We start from the raw sequence: 22,678 nt of genomic DNA, 5'->3' as shown, positions 1-22,678 counted from the left end.
TCAACGTGAATACGTTGCCACGGGTTTTCAGGCCAGTCCCATGGGTGTAGGGGTGCCCACTGGGGTGCATTCCTCACACCCTGACATGACATACAAGCTTTTGCCTTCTCTTCAATAGCGCTGTCCAGTCCAGGCCACCAAAAATAGCTTCATGCAATTTCCTTCATGCGCACTATTCCACAGTGACCGGAATGTAGCTGTTCTAACATCTGTGATCTCAGTGGTGGTGGAATAATGACACGTCTCCCCCACAACAAACAACCAGATTGGACCGATAACTCCGTCCGCTTGGACATGTAGGGAACAAGGTCGGATGAGACCGGAGAGGTTTGTCGAGATTTTCCATGCATCACCAGGTCCATAACGTGGGACAATACTGGGTCAACGCGAGTTGCCTTCTTTATCTGAGTAGCAGTGATGGGTGTATTCTCTACCTGTTCAAAGTAGAAGATTTCCTTTTGGGCACTATCTTGGTGTTTGACCGGCAAAGGCAAACTTGAGAGGCCATCTGCATTGCCGTGCATAGTGGATTTCTGATATTTGATTTCATATGTGTGTGCTGAAAGTAACAATGCCCAACGTTGCATACGACTAGCAGCTAATGGGGGAATGCCTGTGTAGGGTCCAAAAATTGATGTCAGAGGTCGATGGTCTGTGAGAAGAGTAAATTTTCGCCCAAACAGGTACTGATGAAACTTCCGAATTCCAAAAACAATTCCTAATGCCTCACGTTCGATTTGGGCGTAGTTAGTTTCTGCTTTGCTTAGAGTGCGTGAAGCAAAAGCAATAGGTCTCTCTTCTCCTGAAGGCATAATATGTGACACGACTGCTCCCACTCCATAAGGGGAGGCATCGCAGGCCAATTGCAGTGGTAAGGATGGATCAAAGTGCGTTAGAACTTCAGAATTTAGCAATGCATCCTTAGCTTTGTTAAACGCAACATCACAGGCTTCAGTCCACTTCCAGGCCTTGTTCTGCCCAAGGAGCTCATGAAGTGGTTTTAGCAGTGTGACTAACTGTGAGATGAACTTTCCATAATAGTTCAGGAGTCCTAGAAACGAGCGCAGTTGGCTTACATTTCGAGGTGGGGGCGCCTCCACAATAGCTTTAACTTTTGCAGGGGCCTTATGAAGACCTGCAGAATCAATGATGTGTCCCAAATATTCAACAGAGGGCTTGAAGAATTCACACTTGTCCTTGCGAACTCGTAGGCCATACTCTTCCAGTCTTTGTAGGGTAGCCTCTAAATTCTTTAAGTGATCCTCTTCATTTCTTCCAGTGACCAGGATATCATCCAGATAGCACTGAACTCCTGACAAGCCACACAAGATCTGGTCCATAGCCCTCTGGAACAGGGCGGGAGCAGATGTTATTCCGAAGGGTAGGCGACAGTATCGATAAAGCCCCTTATGAGTCACAATAGTCAACAACTCTTGGGACTTTTCATCGACGTGCATCTGTAAATATGCTTGACTCAGATCAATCTTACTGAACTTTTGTCCCCCAGCCAGGCCTGCGAAGAGGTCATCGATGCGGGGAAGCGGGTATTGCTCTGCACACAACACTGGGTTGACAGTGACTTTAAAATCACCGCAAATCCAGAGAGAGCCATCTTTCTTCACGATTGGAACGATAGGAGTGGCCCATGAGCTATGGGTAACTGGTATTAGGACTCCATTGGTGACCAGGCGCTCCAGGTCTGCTTCAACTTTTGGCCTGATGGCATATGGCACAGTTCGGGCTTTCGGATATTTTGGTGGACTGTCAGGTTTAATGTTCAATGTCACAGTGATTCCCTTCATACTTCCCAAATCATCTCCAAAAACAGCAGCATGTTTCCTTAGAATAGAGGTTAGACTGGTTTCTTCTTTAGTCATCCGGTGCACTTCTGCCCAGTTCAGTTGAATCTTCCCAAGCCAAGACCTACCCATTAAGGCTGGGTAGTTACCTCTCACCACAAACAGTGGCAATTTAGCCGCCTGTCCATTGAGCTCCACCTTAACATCAATAGTGCCCAACATGGGCACAGCTTCACCTGTATACGTCTTCAGAATAGTTTTTGTTGCCTTAAGCGGAAGATGCTGTAGCTTTTCCTTATACACAGTCTCAGGAACCAGCGAGACAGCTGCACCGGTGTCTAGTTCCATGCGTATAGGTTTGCCCTCCAATAAAGGGGTTACCCAGTATTCATGTGAGCCCGCTGCCAAAGACAAAACATGCAGTGGCACTTCCTCTTGTGAGGAGGTGTCACCTTGATCATCCTGGGTCTGCTCTAGGGTATGCAAGGTTCCTCTTTTTGTCGGCCAGACCACAGGCCTCTTTTTCTTTTGTTTACAGGCATACTCAATGTGTCCCTTTTTGCTACAGTGTTGACACACCAGGTCCTTACACCAGCATTCTGATGCCTGGTGACCCAGCTTACCACAGCAGTAACATTCTTGACTCTGCACCGTTTTGTGGGTCAGTTCTTGTGACACTTTTTGCACCCTAGGGGATGCACCGATGTATTGTGCCTCCCTTGTAGCCAGTTCCATGGAGACAGCAATATCAACAGCCTTCTGTAATGTAAGCTGAGCCTCTGTCAGTAGGCGCTTCCGTATAGCTTCACTGCAGAGGCCACACACTAACCTGTCACGCAGGTCATCATTTAACATCTCTTTAAATTCACAGTGTTCTGCTAGCTTTTTTAAAATGGCTACAAATTGTACAACTGTTTCATCTTCCTTTTGGTCTCTTTTGTGGAACCTATATCTTTCAGCAATTACCAGTGGTTTTGGGGAGATATGAGACCCCAGGATTTCCACAATGTCACTGTAAGATTTAGTCTCAGGCTTAACAGGGTGCAGTAAGCTGTGTAGCAGAGAGTAGGTTTTAGCCCCTACAACAGTTAAGAATATTGGCACCTTCTTCGCTTCTGTAATGTCATTTGCAATACCAAAAAGCTCAAAACGCTCAGTATACACATGCCACTGCTCTGTATTCTCATCAAAAGGCTCCAGGGGCCTGGTCAGAGTAGCCATGATTTTTAGTTTCACTTTCACAGTCAGTGCAAACAAGCAGCTTTTTTTGTTTGTTTGTTCTTTACCTTAACTTCTACTTCCTTCTGTTACTGGAGCAGCACCGAGTCTCACCCTCGTCGCCAGTGTTATATCCTTGGGGCAGCCGGTGTAGGAAGCAATCACTTGAGGCCAGAGAGCAGGCAGCTAACCAAAACCTCCATTTTATTTACAGATATACAGAGAGCTCACTCAGCCCGTTGAAACCGGCTGAGCTAACCCATAATAATCTAACTCAGTTGCCATAGCAACAAAAACCATGACAACCAAATACACAACAGTAAGTAGACACAGAGACAGATGGGTGTGTCTGGGGATAGGTGGATGGAGAGAGGGAGAGAGAGAGAGAGAGAGAAAGATGAGTATGTCTGGGGTGCATGGATGGATAGGTAGCAGTTTACGTACCAATTTAGCTAGTATACCAGTAGAACCCTTAGTGTGGATGCAAGTATACCAGTAGAACCAGGCTTTATACCAGTATGGCTTAGTCCCCTCTATTGTTGGCAATAAACTCTACCAGCATAAGCATGTTCCTACTGGTATTCCCTGCCCAAGAAGGAAAACACCAAACTCTTCCTTTCCATGTCTCACGGTTGGGTTGTGTGTGTTTGTGGGAGTCCGTCTTGTCTGTTTCGTGTTTTGCCTTGTGTGACAAAGTGGGAGTTTTGGTAACACTTTTATGAAGTATGCCTAGGTATCCCTCTGTGATTTTCATTCCTACTGTAAAGAGTTAATCAGCTGCTCTGGGGGCAGAGCAGGGGACATGTGGCATGTATGTCAGGAAATTGTCTGGGGAAGGATGAATGGGTCACTGCAGGACTGGCTGAAACTGATCCATGTCAGTGGTGGATTGTGAAAGAAAATGGGAACCCCAATGCCCGGGGTGTTCAAACCAAGCAGGAGGAAGAAGATTCCCCCATCCCCACAGCTCAAAAGGGAAGCAGAGCAAAGGCCCCAGCTGGGGGACAAAGGGAACAGGTGTCAGGTCGCTGGGTTAAGAGACACTTATTGGGGATGAAGGTTGTAGGGATGGGGAAAGAGTCGAGGTGGCTTTGACAGCAGCATGGCTTTAAGGGGGCCCTGGCCTGGCATTGGCCAGGCTCAGTTCTGTCTAATCCTCTGCCTCTCTGTGCAAAGCTACAGACTTTCAGATGCAGTAGTCAGGTATGTAACAGTTTGCTATCTTGTCTGGAAAGGCTGCCTGGTGCCAATGCAAATGCTCACCAAGAACATTGTGCTCTGCAGGGCTAAAGAACAAGACTCTTTCAGGAATCTCGATCAGCTGGTTTTGCTGCTGGCTGGGAGCTAAGGAGAGAGACATGGGTCGTTGGAGCTCTAAGCCCAGTTTTGGAGTCATGGGGGTGGGGGGGCTTGGTCCACAATAGGGGTCGCTCCCAAGTGACTGATCACAGGCTGAGGTATAGACCAGACCCTGGAGATCTGGGACAGCTGGTGGCAGATAGCAGACTCTGGAGGTCCAGGACAGCTGGTGGCAGATAGCTGGATCCTGAACGCGAGAGGAATGTGTTGTAATAAGTGACTCACAGCAGCAAAAACTAGATTAGTCAAAGGAAACAGCAAGAAAAGAACCACCTTTCTAAGAACATCGGAGAACTGTGCAGAGGGAGAGGGTTAAGTGCTGGAAAGTTAAACAAGGCGCAGTTGATTGCATGGCTGGAGCAGGAGGATCAGGCCAGGATCTGAGGTCCAGACCAGGCAAGAATCTGAGGACAACTCAATCAGTAGCCACAGCAGCCGCTACAGTGGCAGGTGTCCACACGGCCCAGTTCCACATCTCCAGAGCTGGAGCAGCAGAGGCTAGAGCTAAGTGCAAACAGGCTCTGTGTGGAGGAACAGAGCAGGGAGATAGAGGCCTGGTGACTAGCGAAAAGGAACAAGAGGATCACAGAAAGCATCAAAAGCAAGAGGCAGAGTGGGCAGGGAGAGACTCCCAGATGCCCACACTGCCGGGGACATAGGTGCTAAATTGTTGGCCTCCTTCATAGAATATCAGGGTTGGAAGGGACCTCAGGAGATCATCTAATCCAACCCCCTGCTCTAAGCAGGACCAATTCCCAGATTTTTACCCCAGTTCCCTAAATGGTCCCCTCAAGGATTGAGTTTATAATGCTAGGTTTAGCAGGCTAATGCTCAAACAACTGAGCTATCCCTCCCCCCAAGAAGCGGGAGGTCTAGATGCCAACCCCAGTGACCTTGAGAAGGGCTGTAGGTCCTACCAGATTCCTCCTGCAGACTGGCTGTGTCATCTGACTGCCTTTCTGGGTCCCTGAATCACTCAGGTTTATAGCCAACTGGATGAGACTGAGAGGGGGAACTATGAACCCTCCAAAAGAATCTCATTGCTTAAGTTTGCATTGACACCTGAGGCTTCCAGGATAAGGTTTTGAGGTGTGCACAAGAACAAGGGGATGGCATGTGTAGAGGTTGGCACACATTTAAATGAGTAACCCCGTGGCCGGGGTCAAGGGGCAGGGGTCACTACCCTAGAATCGTCATGTGACCCGAAAGGTTTAGAGCAAGTCTGTGACATATGGGCCCCTGAGCTTAGCACAGATAGTGGATCAAGCGCCTAAGGGTTCACATAAGGTGGGGCGATTGTTGGATCAATTTGTGCACAGTAGGTCCAGCTACAAAAAGGGACCCAACAGGGACTGGCTTAGCAGTGGGGTCTCTGTAAAGCTGAAGTGTGTGGGGAGGGCAGCCAACCCCAGTGGACCCCCACTGAGGAGCTCCAAAGACTTGTGGTGCAACATCTATAGGATGACCTGTCGTAAGTGGTTGTACTGTCCAAGGTTTGAGGAGCAGGGGGCTCTCGCACCCTCTGTCCAGCCAAGGCAGCCTGTGGCTCGAGTGAAGAGTGGGACTGAATTTTCAGAGGAAGTCTCCTCTGGGGCATAGGGTGCGCCAGTGGCCAAGCTCCCACGCCAGGCACCGATGCACGTGTCCACTTGTACTCTCATGGGCTCAGACTTTTCTGCCCCCGAGTGGGAGGAGATGGTGGTGGTCAGTGAGGAGAAACTCCTGGAGTGAAAAGAGCCCTTCTCTAACCCTGTGTGGTGCAAGCCCCTCAAATACTGACCTGGGTTAAGGGCCAAATGTGAAGCCATTTCCTCAACCTATGGCTCAGATCCCCATGCAGGTATTGGCATGCTCTTCGGACCTTCTGTACCACATCCTCTTTGGGAACGGCTGTGTCACTTTCCCATAAAACCCAGTCCTTCTCCTGGTCAAAGCTAAGCGGTTGGACCAAGCACTGACAGGGAGCCAGGGGGCTGAGACTGGATGTGTTAGCCTCTCTGCAAATGGGGTAAGTGGTGGGGAGGGTGAAGGGGGGTGTTTCCCCCTCTCTGCCACCCGAGGGAAAAGCTGCTCATCTCAGGACATCCGTGCACCTGCTGTGAGCCAACACTGGTTCTGAGAGGGTGAAGAAAGGGCCTCCGCCCGTCCCCACGCAGGCCGGGTGAGTCATACTGGCTCAGGTGTAAACACCCAGACTCCCTCCTGGAGGTGAGGAAAATGGGTTGGCCCCAAATAGGTCCCTGGCATCCAAACTGCACCGGGGAGGACACCCAGCTCCAGAGGGGCCTGCCAGTGCTGGGGGGTAGGCTGTACACCTGCCTCACCAACCTCTGAGAAACCAGAGACCCTCCCTAGCCCAACCGAGGGGGGAGGACACCCCAGGCTGACCCTTGGAGAAAGGTGGCTTCACTGCCCTTCTCATGCCCTGGCAGATGAAGGGGGGGAGGACCCCATCCCAGTTTCAAACCTAAAGTTTTGAGAGGGAGCAAAAGCACTCTACCATGTGCACTCTACCAGTGTCATCTGACAGACAAGACCTAAGGGAAGATGTGAAACTGCTGTGTCCTGCGCTATGCCAGCTGTATGGCTGGTTGGTTCAGATCTGTGCTGTAAGAATCTTGAAAGTGCCTCACAGGCCAGCTACCAAGGGGATGGGAAATTGGTCGGGGCATATGTAGATAACATGTGTGGGTTTGAGCTCTCCCTGCTCACTGCTTAAAGCAACCCTGCTCAGTTATGTCTCGAAGGGGGAAGAGATGTGATGAAGTGGGAGTTCTGGAAATATTTTTATGATTCCATTGCGTGCCTCAGTTTCTCTCTCTGCTGCTCTTGGCGGCACAGCAGGGGACATGAGGCATATGTGTCTGGGGCAGGAGGAAAGGGTCAGTAAAGTACTGGCTGAAACCAACCCATATCCATGAAGCATTCAAAGAGAAAACGAGGCCCCCAATGGTTGGGGTGTTCGCACCAAGCAACCAATAACTCAGGAGGAAGGAGATTCCCCCGCCCCACTCCTCAGCAGGGAAGCAGAGCAGAGGGCCCAGCTGGAGGACAAAGGGGACAGGTGTCAGGTGGCTGGGTTAAGAGCTGCCCATTGGAAAGATGCTCACCCAGGACGAAGGGGACAGACAGGGAGAGAGCCAAGGTGGCTTACACAGCAGGATGGCTCAAGGCAGCCCTGGCCTGACATTGGCCAGGCTGGACTCTTTTTAAACCAGGGGTCGGCAACCTTTCAGAAGTGCTGTGCCGAGTCTTCATTTATTCACTCTAATTTAAGGTTCCGCGTGCCAGTCATACATTTTAACATTTTTAGAAGGCCTCTTTCCCTAAGTCTATAATATATAACTAAACTATTGTTGTATGTAAAGTAAATAAGGTTTTTAAAATGTTTAAGAAGCTTCATTTAAAATTAAATTAAAATGCAGAGCCCTCGCACCGGTGGCCAGGACCCAGGCAGTGTGAGTGCCACTGAAAATCAGCTTGTGTGCCGCCTTCGGCACCCGTGCCATAGGTTACCTACCCCGGTTCTAAACCATTGCATCTCTGTGCTAACCTAAGGATTTTCAAATGCTGTGTGTGAGGTGTTGCTTTGTTTGGAAAGGCATCCTGGTGTCACTGCAGATGCTCATGGAGAGCCGGGTGCCCAAAGGAGTAAAGAAAAAGCCTTCCCCAGGAGTTCGGCTGGGCTGGATTCGTGTCAGGGAGCCACGGAGGGGCCGGGATCGCTAGTGCCGAAGGCTCAGGCTCAGAATCTTGGAGGCCCTGGCATGCTAATGCCTCTCTCCCCAGGGGCTAGGGCATAGCCCAAACCCTGCTGACCTTTTGTGTGTGTTTTGTGTAGTAGAATCCTTTGCATGTCTCATGTGATATTTCCGTGTGATTGTTTGTGTTGTGTGGGTTGTACTGGTGCATTCTGCATAGTCTCCTCTTTCATCTCTGGTGTGCATTTGTATCTTTTGTCAGTGCATTTGTGTTTTGTGTGGCAGTGCCTCTTATTTGTGTCAGTTGGAGCCTTGTCTGGCTCTGGTGTTGTTTCCTCTGTGTGTTTATGTCTTGTGTGTGTACATGAGTGCATTCCTCCAAGTGTCTCTTTCCGCAAACCGCCTTTCTTCCCTTGCCTCGAGCTGATGGGCGAGCAAGCCAAAACTCCAACCCAGCTCCCAATCCAACCTGTTCCCGGTGAAAACTCCAGATCTGGCTTTGGTCCCAAGAGCAAATAATTTGCACCACTCCTCTCTCTCTCTCTTTCTCTCTCTCTTTCATTATTAAAATTCCAAGGATACATTTCTGCCTCTCAAAAATATCCAGAGGCATCCAATGGGAAAACACCCAAAGGCATCCAATTCGAAGATACCCAACGGCATCCAATGGGGGTTCTTCTTCCTTCAGAGAATCACACTTATCCTGCAGGGGAAGAATAATATGTTGCTTAGATACCAGGATAAGCTGTTTATCATCACATCAGCACTTGCTGCTGCTCCAGTGGGAACAAGCACATCATTCCCATGCTCTGTCATCAGGGGACTAGTTTTGGCAATCAGGGATTGTGAGTTCAAGTCTTGTGGGGCCACTTTTAATATGTTCAGCGGTAGGGCTGATCTACTGAAAGCCGGTTAATCTCCTCCCTTCCTGTGCTGACACCACTGCAGCCCAAGGGATACCTGTGCTGTGACTGCCATCTTCAAATCACCAAAGGGATTTAGACACTCAATTTCCCACTAATTTATATGGCATTCAAATCCTTTAGGGGCCTAGCAAAATCTGAGCTTTCGGTATGTTTGGTTGTGCATCTCTCTCTCCCCCTCTCTTTCTGCCGTGCTTTCAAAATCATGACGGCCCAACACCCATATGAGAAGAAGCAGAGTTCATTGTCCACATCTATATATACTGATTGCATGTGAGCAAGGCAAGCCAGATTGGATTTAGAAAACAGCTACATAGTCCTGAACTATTCAATGACTTCTGAGTCTGTGGGGCTCTGTAGGAGAAGACCTGTGGAGAGCACAGCATGCTCCCCAGCAGCATAGATGGACAATGGGCTGTCCTGGACAACCGACGCATGGCTAGTCTTGGCACAGTGAACCCACGGTGGCATGATCCATCATTGAGATGCAGTATTACATGGGGAGGAGTGGATGGTGGGGTTTCAGGTTGGGACTAAGGGGCACCTGCAGTGCTGGGGGGTGAGAACCCAGGTCTGGGAGAGCAGGGGACTGTAGGTCAGGACTGAGGGGAATTGACAAAATGCTAAGTGCACAAAAACAGGCCGGTGTCCCCGTTTAATAGTCATTTCATCACAAGGGTTTGTTTGTTCATGTGCTGTGACAAGCTCTTTCTTGCTTTTTTGGCTGAATAATCAAAATTTTGCATGGGACCAACAAACAAACATTTTCCCAGCTGCTCACTTCATAACCAAGATATTGCTTCCCTTAGTCAAACTGCTGCTCTTAGTTTTTAGTTTGGTGATCAATTAATTTATAGTTTCACAATCAGGGCTAATATAGAATTATCCTGCAGAAAATGCAGTACTTTTTTTTTTTTAGAAAATTCTCATCTATAATTTTGAGAAAGTCCAAGGACATTTTGCTAGGGGCAGCCGGAGACCTCCAGCATTTGTTCCCCCGCAACTTCAATTCCTCCTATATTTTTTGTACACATTATAGCTAGATGATTAGGGAGAGGCTTGTTTTGGTCTCATGGCTTAACAAAGAAAAGGCTCAGAGGGGATTTGATCAATGTCTCTAAGCACCTACATGGGGAAGAGATATCTGAGAGCAGAGGGATCTTCAGCCTTGCAAAGGCAGAGCAAGATCCAATGGCTCAGAGCTGTAGCTAGATAAATTCCAAGTAGAAAGAAAGACACAAATGTTTAACACCAAAGGGAATTAGTCCCTGGAACAATTTGCCAGGGAACATGGTGGTTTCTCCATCACAGCATCTTTAGAGCAAGACTCAGGTTCTTTCTGAAAAGCTATTCTTAGGCTTGGCCAGATGGCTGGTAATCAGACACTAGATGGGGAGGGCTCTGAGTTACTACAGAGATTCTATCCCAGGAGTCTGGCTGGTGAGACTTGCCCACATGCTCGGGGTAAAACTGATCCCCATATTTGGGGTTGGGAAGGAATTTTCCACCGGGTCAGATTGGCAGAGAACCTGGTGGGTTTTCACCTTCCTCTGCAGCATGGGGCACGGGTCACTTGCAGGTTTGAACTAGAGTAAATGGTGGTAACTCACCCAGCAGTTAGCGGTCTGTTACGGGAGAGAGTGGGTGAGGTTCTGTGGCCTGCAATGTGCAAGAGGTCAGACTAGATGATCACAATGGTCCCTTCTGACCTTAACATCTATGTGTCTATGCGCTTGATGGGAAATCACTGGGTGAAGTTCTCTGATCTTTGTGATGCAGGAGAAAAGAATACAGTATTATTATGGTCCCTTGAAGCCTTAAAATATATTTATTAATCTAACACCCAGCCTCTACCCTGTTTGAATGGATAAGACAATCTCTAACTCACAGAAACTTCCCCCCAAGGGAAAAGTTCTTCCATACTGGCCCAGCTGACATTTCTGGAATCTGTCCATGTAAACCACATGAATTCTGAGTGATTCTGTGAATTGAATCATAGTGATTCATTGTGTATTGAATCAGCCATTTGCTAGCAAGGAAAGGTCACCTATCTCCCAAACCCACTGTAGAAGCAGGACTACTGGAAGTAATTAACATTCAATTATTCTGCCCTGGTACAACAATGGGTGTGCTAAGGAGTGTGGGTTGTGGTGAATAATCAGCTAAACATGATCTCCCAGCCAAATAGGACAAATGGGATTCTTGGATCATAAACAGGTGACTCTCAAATAGGAGCAAAGAGGTTATTTTACCTATGTATTTGGCACTGGTGCAACTCCTGCTGGAATCAGGGCTGGCTCTAGGCACCAGGAAACCAAGCACGTGCTTGGGGCGGCACATTTTCAGGGGCGACATTCCGGCTATCCTTTTGTTTTTTTGCTTCGGGTGGAGCTAGCCCTGGCAGCAGCGGTGTGTCATGCGCGGGGGGTGCCCTGGAGCCACTGCGGTTTGCGCCACGGGGAAGCAGCGCCCGCACCTTGTGGCTGGACTGGGCAGGCTTGGAACAGGGGACACTCGGGCTGGGGGCCGCCCTGCGGGCACACGGAGCCGCTTGCAGGTGCCGCAGGGAGGCCGTCCCCCAGTTCCACTGCCGGGGCTGAGCATAGCGGCCCGAGCTGCCCAGGGACTGTGGCAGGGCAGCCAGAAACAGCAGCAGCAGTGGGGCCTTAGAGGGTGGGGCACTGCCGTGTGGGACTCCGCTCCCTCTGGGGCTACCCTGCCCTGGCTCCTCAGCCTCCTGCCGGGGCCAGTGATGTTCTGTTATTTTCCTCGTTGGGTCTGTCCTGTAGTAGGTGATTTCTGGGTACCCGTCTTGCTCTGTCAATCTGTTTCTTCATTTCCCCAGGTGGGTATTGTAGTTTTAAGAACGCTTGATAAAGATCTTGTAGGTGTTTGTTTCTGTCTGAAGGATTGGAGCAAATTCGGTTCTATCTTAAGGCTTGGCCATAGACAATGGAGCGTGTGATGTGTCCTGGATGGAACCTGGAGACATGTAGGTAAATATAGTGGTCAGCAGGTTTCCGGTATAGGGTGGTGTTCATGTGACCATCACTTATTTGCTCTGTAGTGTCCAGGAAGTGGATCTCTTGTGTGGACTGGTCTGGTTGATGTTGGATTGGAAAATTTTGAAATCCAGGTGGAACTCTTCAAGGGCCTCCTTTCCGTGGGTCCATATGATGAAGATGTCATCAGTGTAGCACAAGAAGAGGAGGGGCGCTAGGGGATGAAAGCTGAGGAAGCTTTGTTCTAAGTCATTATATAATGCCTGCATCTGTAATTTTCACTTCATGCATCTGAAGAAGTGAGGTTTTTTACCCATGAAAGCTTATGGGAACTAAGATGATCTCCTAAGTGAAAGTAGGACATTATCTAGTTCAGAAGATATTAAGAATTCAAGGAGATATGAGCCCTAAACTCCTGATCTACAAGGTAATTTTGCCTGGTGGCCTCATCCCCAGCCTGAGGGTTCCTTTAATTATATCTGACGGGAATGCTCATGGCAATAACAACCTCCCACAGTCCTGTGGTAACTGCTAGTCTTCAGAGACTCCTACAGTGGGATGGGCATACATGTAAGTAGATAGAGAGATGGGTGTGTATAGGGATGGACTGATGGAGGGGGAGAGAGAGAGATGAGTATTGTGAGGATGGATGGAGCACACTTTTTGTACTGATACAGTTATTATTCCAATATAAGCCGTCGTGTGATTGAGATAGTCCATTATAAAAATGCTTTATACCAGTATAGCTAATTCCTCTCTGTTGATGGCAATAAGTCATGGCAATATAAGCTGCTTTCCACTGGTATTCACTGCCCTAACAGGAAAACACCAAACTCTTGCTTTTATATGTCACATCTTTCTGTGTCTTTTGTTTGTGTTGTGTGTGTCTGTGTGAGTCAGTCTTGTGCATTTTTCTTGTGTTTGGTTTTGTGTATTCAAATCCATTGCTTGTGTGAGTGTTGCGATGTCTCACATTTATTCTTGTGTTGTTCTTTGTGGTTATGTGCCTTTTGCATGAATGCATCTTGCATGTTTCCTCTTCTGCCTTGCATGTAAATGTATCTTTTGTTGGTGTGTTTGTGTGTGTAGTTAGGTCTCTTGCTTGTGTCAGTCGGAGCGTTGTCTGTCTCCGGTGTTGTTTCCGGTGTGCTTTTGTGTCTTGTATGTCTGCATGCATTCCTCCAAGTGTCTCTTCCAACATAACACCTTCCTTCCCTTGCCTAGAGCCAATGGGAGATCAAACCAAAACTCCAACCCAACCCAATCTATTCATGTTGAAAGCTCCATTCTTTGTTTTGGTCCCAAGAGGAAATAATTTACTTCACTCATCTCTCAGTCTCAGGGGTCCCACTCTTCCTTCAGGATAGGTCACCTGGCCTCAATGCTTCCAAGACCGATCCTCTGGTTCCAGCTCTCCTGTTTCACAGCATGCTTAGTGTATCCAGATGAGATAGATGCCCTGTTCTGAGATTTTTTGCCCTCTTCAGGGATCAGTGCGCCCCTGCAAGTGTTTGCGGTGACACCCTGCAGCTTTTTGAAAACAGAGTAAGGTTTATTAGTCCAGTGGCACACACAGTCTGAAAGTCCATCGCTTAGCGGAGAAGAGCAAAGGTTAAGACATGCTCCCTGGAGCCTCTCTCTGTCCCATGTGTCCTCAAAGGCTGGCTCTTATCCTACCCCGCTTTCAGTTCTCTGAGGTAGAGACTTTCGTCTTTCCCACCTGACTGGGGCTTTTGCAGGCTTCACAGTTCCTTGCCTACACTGTGATATCACCAGCAAACCAGCCTGCCTAAACAAAGAACAATTTAGTTTTTCCTTTATACAACACATGCCTTTGATATTGGCCTCACATAACAGGCCTCACTGCTCAGGGTGTAGCTACTAACGGCTCATTTTTTTTTTCTAAACGGAGGTGGGGAAGTTGCATTCACCTTTCCTAGAAATCCCCCAGAAAAATCATTTAAGACTTGTTCCAAAAATACATTCTTGTCTGGCACATTGGTCAATGTAATCCTTGGAACCCCCAGGTCTCACATCTTCCCCTAGAGCAGTTTCGTACAATCCCATCCCATCGTAACACACAAACCATTCATTGAATAGAATGGACACCAAAGATACTTAAACTTAACTCAATCAGGTCTGCTAAGGATATGGCAGGAAATTGCCGGATCTTGAAGACCTCCTTTTGCAGACCATCACTGAGTTCACAATGTTCTGCCTCCTGGAGGAGTCCATAAATAGGTATCAATTGTCTGGTCTCTAGGGCCCCTGTTATCTTTCTAGATATGGGTCAGCTTTGGCCAGTGCTTTAGCAACCCATTCATTCCACACTAGTTGGTTGTGTGATACTCACACCTCATTTCTCCTGCTCTCCTCATGAGTAGCGTCTAACCCTTTGGCATCCTCTGTGTAGCAATGCCTAGTCAGGTACGTCACTGCCATGCGTATTATTCATCAAAAGATTACAGAAAATTCCCAATTTGTCACGTCTTTTCCCCCTTCCAGACAGAGCTGAGCAGGGTCACCCACAGATGTTATCCACACATGCCCAAACCGATTTCCCATCCCCTTGATAGCTGGCCTGCCAGGCTCTTTCAAGATCCTGACAGCTCAGTTTTCTTAGCATGGTACAGAGCAGTTTCACATCCTCCCTTAGGTCTGGTCTGAGAGCTGTCACATGGGGTGTACGTGGGGGCTATTCATGCAGCCCCAAGCTCTATTGCCACCCCATAGACCTTTGGGTTTGAAACAGGGATGGGACCCTGCCACTCCTTTCTCACTTTGTTAGCCAGGGAGCAATGAATTCACATTCCTGCATGTGCCATCCATCTTGGCTGCAGCATGTGGCCCTTACACCTCAGTTGGGGGAGGAAGTGACCCCTTGAGCAGCTGGGGCGATCCAGGTAGGTGTGTGCCTCCGCAAAGCTGGTCCTAACCCAGAAATATCTCTAGGCTCTTGTGTCCCAGGGTCTGGTGAGGCCTGGTGCTATGAGGCAACATGACGCTGATCTCCTGCCCTGCATGGAGATGGTGAGGGCCGTTCCTCTACCCCCTCAGATTCAGGTATCTTCTGATAGACGAGAAGGTGCCCTGAGTTTATCAGCCTTTCCCTTGTGCAAGAGGGCAAGGGGAAAAGCCCCTCTTTCTCCCTGCCAGGAACTGTCCACAAACTTATCTGCCAAGCTGCTTTCACTTCACAGATCCTTCAGCTTCCTGTCCACTAACCACGTGTCAAGCTCATGGGGACGGATATCACAGAATTGCTTTAACCTGAGCAGCTCCTATAAACCTTCCAGTGTAGTGATGTCTGCACCTTGACCACATTTGTGGTCCACAGGCCATCAGGATGGGAGCATCCACATATGTCACATCCCTGGTCTTTCATGCACCCGGAAGTCTTTTTCTGTATGCCTTAGAAGTCAGTTCAAACTGAAGCAGTAAAGCCTTTTTGAACTGTCCAGATTCCCCAGTATCCACACCGTTCATCTGGCTGTACACCTCTATTGCTTTGGGACCAAGAAAGGGGTGAGACAGCGGAGCCGGTTCCCAGGATCATCCTGTTTCAAACTGCAAGCCATCTAAAAGGCAGTGAGGTACGCCTCTGTATTCCCCCTCTTAAACTGGAGCAACAATTTGGTAACCAGGATTGCTGCAGAACTGGCTTCCTATGGTCTCTCCCCACCTATGCATCTGTGGGACCTCTTCTTCTTCTGCTTCTCTGTGCCCAGTGCTGGCTGTCATTGCTTTTCCTGCTGTTCAACCTGCTGCTTTCACTGCTCTCCTTCATGCATTCGCTGTTTCTCTCAATAGCTCACGCCCTTTCATTGTCTTCTCATCTCTTTTCCTCCAGCTCAACCTTCCTTTTTTCCAGCTCCAATTTTCACTGTTCCAACTCTGGCGATAGGGATCTGGGCCATGAGGATGCCCTGCTGGTGCTGTGGCCTCTGTCTATTGCTCTCAGACTCTTTCGGGACCCCACCTTGGTCTGAAGCCTGGTTCTTGGACTGATCATCCTTCTCCAGCTGGGCAATCAGCCGCTCCTTATTTAACCTCCCAGTGATTAACCCTTGCTCCTTGGACAGTTCTATGATGCTCTTCTTAAGTGGCTGGCTTCATGCCATTTTCTTGCTGCTTCCTTTGACATGCCTTGTTTTGACCGTGGTGAGTCACTTATACTGCTGGTGCATTCAGAGTCCGCCTGCTCGCTACAAACCCTCACAGATTCACAGTGTCAGTGCTACGCCCCAGCTTTGGAACAGTCCCTTGGACGACCCTGACCCTCAAGGGGTCCCACACTTCCTTCCGGGCAGGCCACATGGTCTCATGGCATGGGGTGTGTGATGGGTTCCCGCTGGGGTGTCACCTGGGACCGAGGTACCACTGAGCCCTCTGACCCACCAGCCTGAGCTCCCTCTCATACTGTGCTGTTGTGACAAGGTGAAAAACCCTCCAAGCCTGCACTTGCACCAGCATTCACACAGGTAGCAATAAACCCAGCTGCAGTCACATGCAGGATCTCTAACCACCAGCTTCCCTGTCTAGGACCTCAGAGCAGGACCGTCCTGTCCTGGTCAAATCTGGCCAGTATATGGGTTTAATACCTGGTCCTCCTCTCCCTCAGTGTGAAGAGGACTTGTCGTAACCAAGCTGAGATTTCCCCCAGACACCTTAGTCAAGCGCACATTGGTTTGGATTAAAACATAAGATAAGTTTATTAACTACAAAAAGATGGATTTTAAGTGATTGTAAGTAATAGCAAACAGATCAAAGCTGATTACCTAGTAAATAAACAAAAACACAAACTGAGCTTAACATGCCAGATGGGTAGGATATGAATTAGCAAATTCTCATCCTGACTGTTAAACTGGCTGGCAGAGTCTTAAGGCACAAGCTGCCTTTGCTTTGCAGCGTGGGTTTCCCAGGTTTTGATACACAGGCTAGAAATCCCTTTAGCCTGGGACCGGCACTTCCCCCCCTCCCCCGTTCAATCTTTGTTCCTCAGGTGTTTCCAGGTGTGTTATTATAGGGAAAGTGAGGTACCATCATGATGTCATATCCCCCTTTTACATCTTCTTCTCACTTGCTGGAAAGCTCTTTTGCTGTGACCTGGCTCAAACAGTTCCCACTGTGCAGTGCTCTCTCAGAGAGGATTCTGTTGTAAACAGTATCTGGGGTAGTCCTTGTGCTTGTTTGCATTTCCTCAATAAGCCAGTAACATTGTTTGGCCTTTTTTCTGTTGTACGTGAAAGGCTGCTTGTGGGTGTTTTCAACCTCACAACATGTTTCAGTAACACATGCAGACCTAAACTTGATAATTTCACATATGATGACAGCACCAGGGCCAGCTGGTGATTGGGGTGGCATTCAGCAAGGGGCGGCAGTCCCTGTGTTTTCGCCGCCCCAAGCAATGCACCGAATTGCCGCCGCGGTGGCGGGGGCAGTCCGTGCACCATTAGGGCAGCAGGCACGTTTCCGCGGTGGTGGCAATTCAGCGGCAGCTTCTATGTTTAGCTGTCCGCGGCGGCTTCAGCTAAACATAGAAGTGGCCATCGAATTGCCGCCACTGCGGAAACGCGCCTGCCGCCCTAAGGGCACACGGACTGCCCCCGCCGTCTGGTGGCAATTCGGCGCACTGCTTGGGGTGGCGAAAACTGTAGAGCCGGCCCTGGATAGCACATACAATGCAATGAGATATTACTGTCTAGCAGATCCAGACTTTCAGAATGATACCTCGCAAGGCATACTTTGTGCAAAACATATCCTAATTAAATGACAATGATGAATATTGGGGTGCCAGGGTGTCACAGGGTAGGAAACAGAGAACTTACCAGGGTCCCTGGCAGGCTGGTACTGGGGCAACTACTCCATGGTGAAATCTGTGCCGCCAGCTATTGTTATATACACTAGCTGGATTAAAGCTGGCTTGGCTGTACCCACCTGTCATAAACAGATAGTTAAGGGCTAATGTCTCTTTTACCTGTAAAGGGTTAAGAAGCTCAGTAAACCTGGCTGACACCTGGCCAGAGGACCAATAAGGGGACAAGATACTTTCAAATCTTGGTGGAGGGAAGTCTTTGTTTTGTGCTCTTTGTTTTGGGGGTTGTTTGCTCTTGGGCCTAAGAGGGATCAGACGTCAATCCAGGCTCTCCAAATCTCTCTGAATCAGTCTCTCATGTTTCAAACTTGTAAGTAGCACAAGCAAGGTGTGTTAGTCTTATTTTTGTTTTCTCAACTTGTAAATGTTTCTTTTTGCTGAGAGGATTTTACCTCTGTTTGCTGTAACTTTGAACCTAAGGCTAGAGGGGTTTTCTCTGGCCTATATAAATCTAAGTACCCTGTAAAGTATTTTCCATCCTGATTTTACAGAGATGATTTTTACCTTTCTTCTTTAATTAAAAGGGTTTTTTTTAGAACCTGATTGATTGTCCTTGTTTTAAGATCCAAGGGGATTGGATCTAGACTCACCAGGAATTGGTGGGTTGAAAGGTGGGGGAATGGTTAATTTCTCCTTGTTTTAAGATCCAAGGAGTTTGGATCTGTGTCACCAGAAAATTGGTGAAGTCCCTCAAGGCAGCCCAGGGAGGGGAAGGTTTTGGGGGGACAGGGAGTGCGCCAGACACTGAATTTCTGGCTGATGGCAGCGTTACCAGATCTAAGCTAGGAATTAAGCTTAGAAGGGTCCATGCAGGTCCCCACATCTGTACTCTAGAGTTCAGAGTGAGGGAGGAAACCTTGACACCACCCATCCTAAAATCACACTTTTGCTTGCTGGGTAGACACACCCTGAGATATTTATGTGGATCCCAGGTGTCTAGCAGGACACATGCTGCTTGCGCCGCACCCAAGCTCTGCCTGCTGGGCCACTGCTTTTAATTGCCAGATATTGGGAAGTCCTGCTGACTGAATTGTTTACTGGATTTTCACTCCCACACCTCCCACACTATATCTGGCTGGGCTCTATATAACCCACGCACAGATGGGCAGGTGGATATGGGTGAGGTTCAGCTCAGCAGATGCCAAAATCCATCACCCTCACAGCTAAAAAACAAGGACTTGGGTAAATAGCAGGAGATTCCACAAGCTGGGACAGAGGAGAGAAAAATGTCACATGGGGCTGCACCTGCAGGGTTTGTTTTCAGGAGGCAGCATGATTTAGCGGCTAGAGCGGGGCAGGTGGTGGGGGCTGGAGTAAAAACTCCTGGGTTCTAGCTCTTCTATGGAAAGAGAATGGGGAACAGTGGGACAGAGGAGGGTGCTGCCCTCATGTCAATCGGGATCTCTGTGGCACCTGGCACAGTGGGGTCCCTGATCTCAGTTGTGGGCTTTGCAGTGCTTGGGACCATGATCTTGGTCAGGGTCTGTGCAGCGCTCAGCACTGGGGATGGTCAGTCGTGAGGTGGGCTGTGGGGCAGGTTTGGGATTTGATGAGTGGTAGAAGGAAGTAAAGGTTTAGGGGTCTCCTGGGTGCATGTGTGGAGGGGCTGTAAGAGGGGAAAAAGTGGTTAAATTTCACAGGTGTGGAGTTCGGCCAGGCTGAGTGTCTGAGCCCAGGACAGGTGCAGTGACAAGGCAGCGTGGGAGTGTGTGTGTATTGGGCATGGCAGGGCTTTGCCCAGTCTTGCCTGGGTGTTTTCCTTATTATCAGCATGAACTTTATTTTGTTTGTGCGTTATAAATGTGATCAAGCCATGATCACTTGTATCTAAGCTACCATCAACTTTTTGTCCTGTTGTGAGTTCCTGTGTATCTGTTGGGACAAGGTCTAACGCAGCCTTCCCCCATGGGGACTGCAACACTTTCTGAGTTAGGAAATCATCAGCTCTAATGCTTAGAAAATCCATGGGATGTTTTCATTCTGAGAGCACGAGGCCTCCAACATATGTCACTACCATTTAAGTCCCCCAAGATCACAGTGTTTTCCCCCCACAGCAGTGATACTCAGACTGCGGCTCGCGAGTTGCAAGCGGATCTTTAATATTTCTCCAGCGGCTCTTTGCAGCACATGCTATTAGAATACTCTGTGATTTAATTATTAACCAGTCTCAGTTATTAACCAAGCAGGACGCTGTCACTATGTTATTAACCAGTTAAGTTATCAACTTGTACTAAGTTATTCACTTATTTGCTGTGAGAATAATATAGCTGTATAAAAAACCTAAATATTTCCCTCTCATACTGTTTAAATATGATTAGTACTATAATAAATTAAACAATGAATTCACACTTTTGTGGCTCTTTTGGGATCTCTAATTTGGCTTCTAAACCACTGAGGTCTAAGAGTCACTGCCCTACATGTCACAGTTAGACAGCTAAAGAGGCAAACCTCCCTTTCCCTTGTGTTTTTTGGTGTCTGTAGCTGACACCAACTAATGCCCATCCCATCTTGTGCTTTATCTGCCAGGACATTGATCCATTAACCTTCAAGGTCATTTCCTTCTGAGTTATCAGAGACTTGGAAAAAGGCAATATCTTTTTTGACAAAGAGTGCCTCTCTCCCTCCCTTTTGGCATGCTTGATCCTTCCTAAATAGGTTATAACTGTGGAGTTATTAACAGGGCCGGTGTGAGAAATCTCATCCCTGGCCCACATCTAGGCTTGGCACAATTCAGTTCCTATAACTTCGACCGATAATATCAATATTTATTTTTATCTTTTTTTTCTGTTAATATCTATTTCAATATTCACAGCTGTGCAAAATTATGGGGTTTAAAGTGTTTTTTAACATTTTTAATGATTTACGTTTTCACAGCAATGGGAAATTCTGGGGGCTTTAGACAGTTATCTAAAGACATGACATGGAAGTTAAAGCTTGATAATTGTTGAGTCACAAATTGCCAACATTCCATGTCAAAATATACAAAGTAAATATTCTTAAATCAGCAAATCATGCCTATTTTTACTATTCATTCACTTAATCATAGAATCATAGAATATCAGGGTTGGAAGGGACCTCAGGAGGTCATCTAGTCCAATCCCCTGCTAAAAACAGGACCAATTCCCAACTAAATCACCCCAGCCAGGGCGTTGTCAAGCCTGACCTTAAAAACCTCTAAGGAAGGAGATTCCACCACCTCCCTAGGTAACCCATTCCAGTGCTTCACCACCCTCCTAGTGAAAAACTTTTTCCTAATATCCAATTGTTATCCATTTGTTACAAACCTATTTCAAAAATAAATCACTGGATTTCTTCCTCTAATTAAGTTGTCAAGCAGCATTTCTCTTACTTTGCCTATTGGTACATTTTGATTATTCTTAATGTGAATACTTGTTTGCCAGTTAGCGTGTGGGTGGTGAAATTGACATTTGCCAACACTGACCAATAAAAATCCTCCATGAACTTATCACAGAAGGGGATAATTCAGGGGTGACAGGCCCCCTCTCCTAAATCCTCAAATTCCTCTGCTACCCCTCATATTCTCCTTCCCATCTTCTCCCCTCCCCCTTATCTGAGCCGCCAACCTCTCTAATCTCCCCTACCACCCATGCCCATTTACCCTTCCCAAATACACTCATGGCAGATCTAAACCTCTCTTCCCCTGTTACAGCCCATTCTTGTACCCATCCCCTCTCAACGTGTATTTGCACGTCATTTATTTTCTTCTCAGAAATAGTTTCATCACCTTCTGAATACTCTGCTGTGCTCAGATTACACTTCCCACAAGTAAGAAATGCCTCAGACATGGGGAGAGTGGAGCCACACATCCTGGCTTTTTTATTTTAGTTTTGGGCCCTGGGTTGGTCTTTACCTCAACAATAGCAGAATTCTCGCTCTTCTGTAATGACTCTGCTATTTCGAGGCATGTGGGCCTGAGCAGGGTGGGAGGGGGAATGGGAGGTAGTGGGCTCTGAGAGCAGAGTGGGGTGGGAGGAGTTAATGGGATGTGGGGAAGGGTTTGGGCCCAGGAGGTTCCAGGGAGGAGGCAGATCCTCACCCTGTGCTGAATCCATCCATCTACCACCCTCTCCCTACTGCAGGTCGATCCAGATACGGCCATGGCTCTGAAAAGATCCTACCCCTCGCTCCTGCTGTCCCTTGTCCTGCTGGGGGCTTGGCTGGCTCTGGCCAATGGGCAGTCCGGGCGCCTGACTAACGACCGATTCCTGAGACGGCACTGGGGCAACCCGAAGACCAAAGTCACCAACAACACCTCTTACTGTAACCTGCTAACAAGTGCCCGGGGATTAGCCAAGAAGAACAACATCTTCATCCACGCGCGCATTGCAGTCATCAACAGGGTCTGCACTACGGGCGGGAGACCCACTGCCGGCAACCAACGTCAGAGCATCCGTCCCTTCCGTCTCACTACCTGCAAACTTAAAGCAGACGGAAGCACTTATACCGAGAAACAGTTAACCCGCCGAATTGTTGTCTCCTGTAGGAATAGGCTCCCTGTACGCCTTGTGCGGATCATTAGGTACCGACCCTCGGTGTAGAGAGCAGATGGGGAAGGGAGGCCCTACAGCATCCTCTAATCCCACCCCGTCCCTTCCACACTGGCCACCACACCCAAATCTGAACACTGGTCTGATTGCTGAGGTGTCTCCACCCCTAGTGCCCATTATACACTATAACCACCCCTTCCCCATCTTGCACTCCCTTCTGCCACAAACAACCATCTAAAAACATGTCCTTTAGAAATAGCCTTCACTGTCAGCCTTCTGCTACTGTGTGCTCA

The 22,678-nt window shown here is 48.2% G+C and overlaps 1 protein-coding gene across 1 annotated transcript; it reads left to right on the top strand.

Moving 5' to 3' along the window:
- The first annotated feature begins 302 nt into the window (after positions 1–302).
- Positions 303–22,603, top strand: LOC123347293 (ribonuclease-like). The gene is made up of 2 exons (XM_044984711.1): positions 303–327; positions 21,978–22,603. Exon 2 carries the CDS (start codon positions 21,996–21,998, stop codon positions 22,434–22,436), a length of 441 nt encoding a protein of 146 aa, XP_044840646.1. The 5' UTR covers positions 303–327; positions 21,978–21,995; the 3' UTR covers positions 22,437–22,603.
- Positions 22,604–22,678: the final 75 nt, after the last annotated feature.

Source organism: Mauremys mutica, chromosome 13 (assembly GCF_020497125.1).
Source record: "Mauremys mutica isolate MM-2020 ecotype Southern chromosome 13, ASM2049712v1, whole genome shotgun sequence".
In the NCBI taxonomy this organism is placed as follows: domain Eukaryota; kingdom Metazoa; phylum Chordata; order Testudines; family Geoemydidae; genus Mauremys; species Mauremys mutica.
The sequence above is the reverse complement of the archived record's forward strand: the minus strand, read 5'-3'. Positions and strand labels throughout refer to the sequence as shown.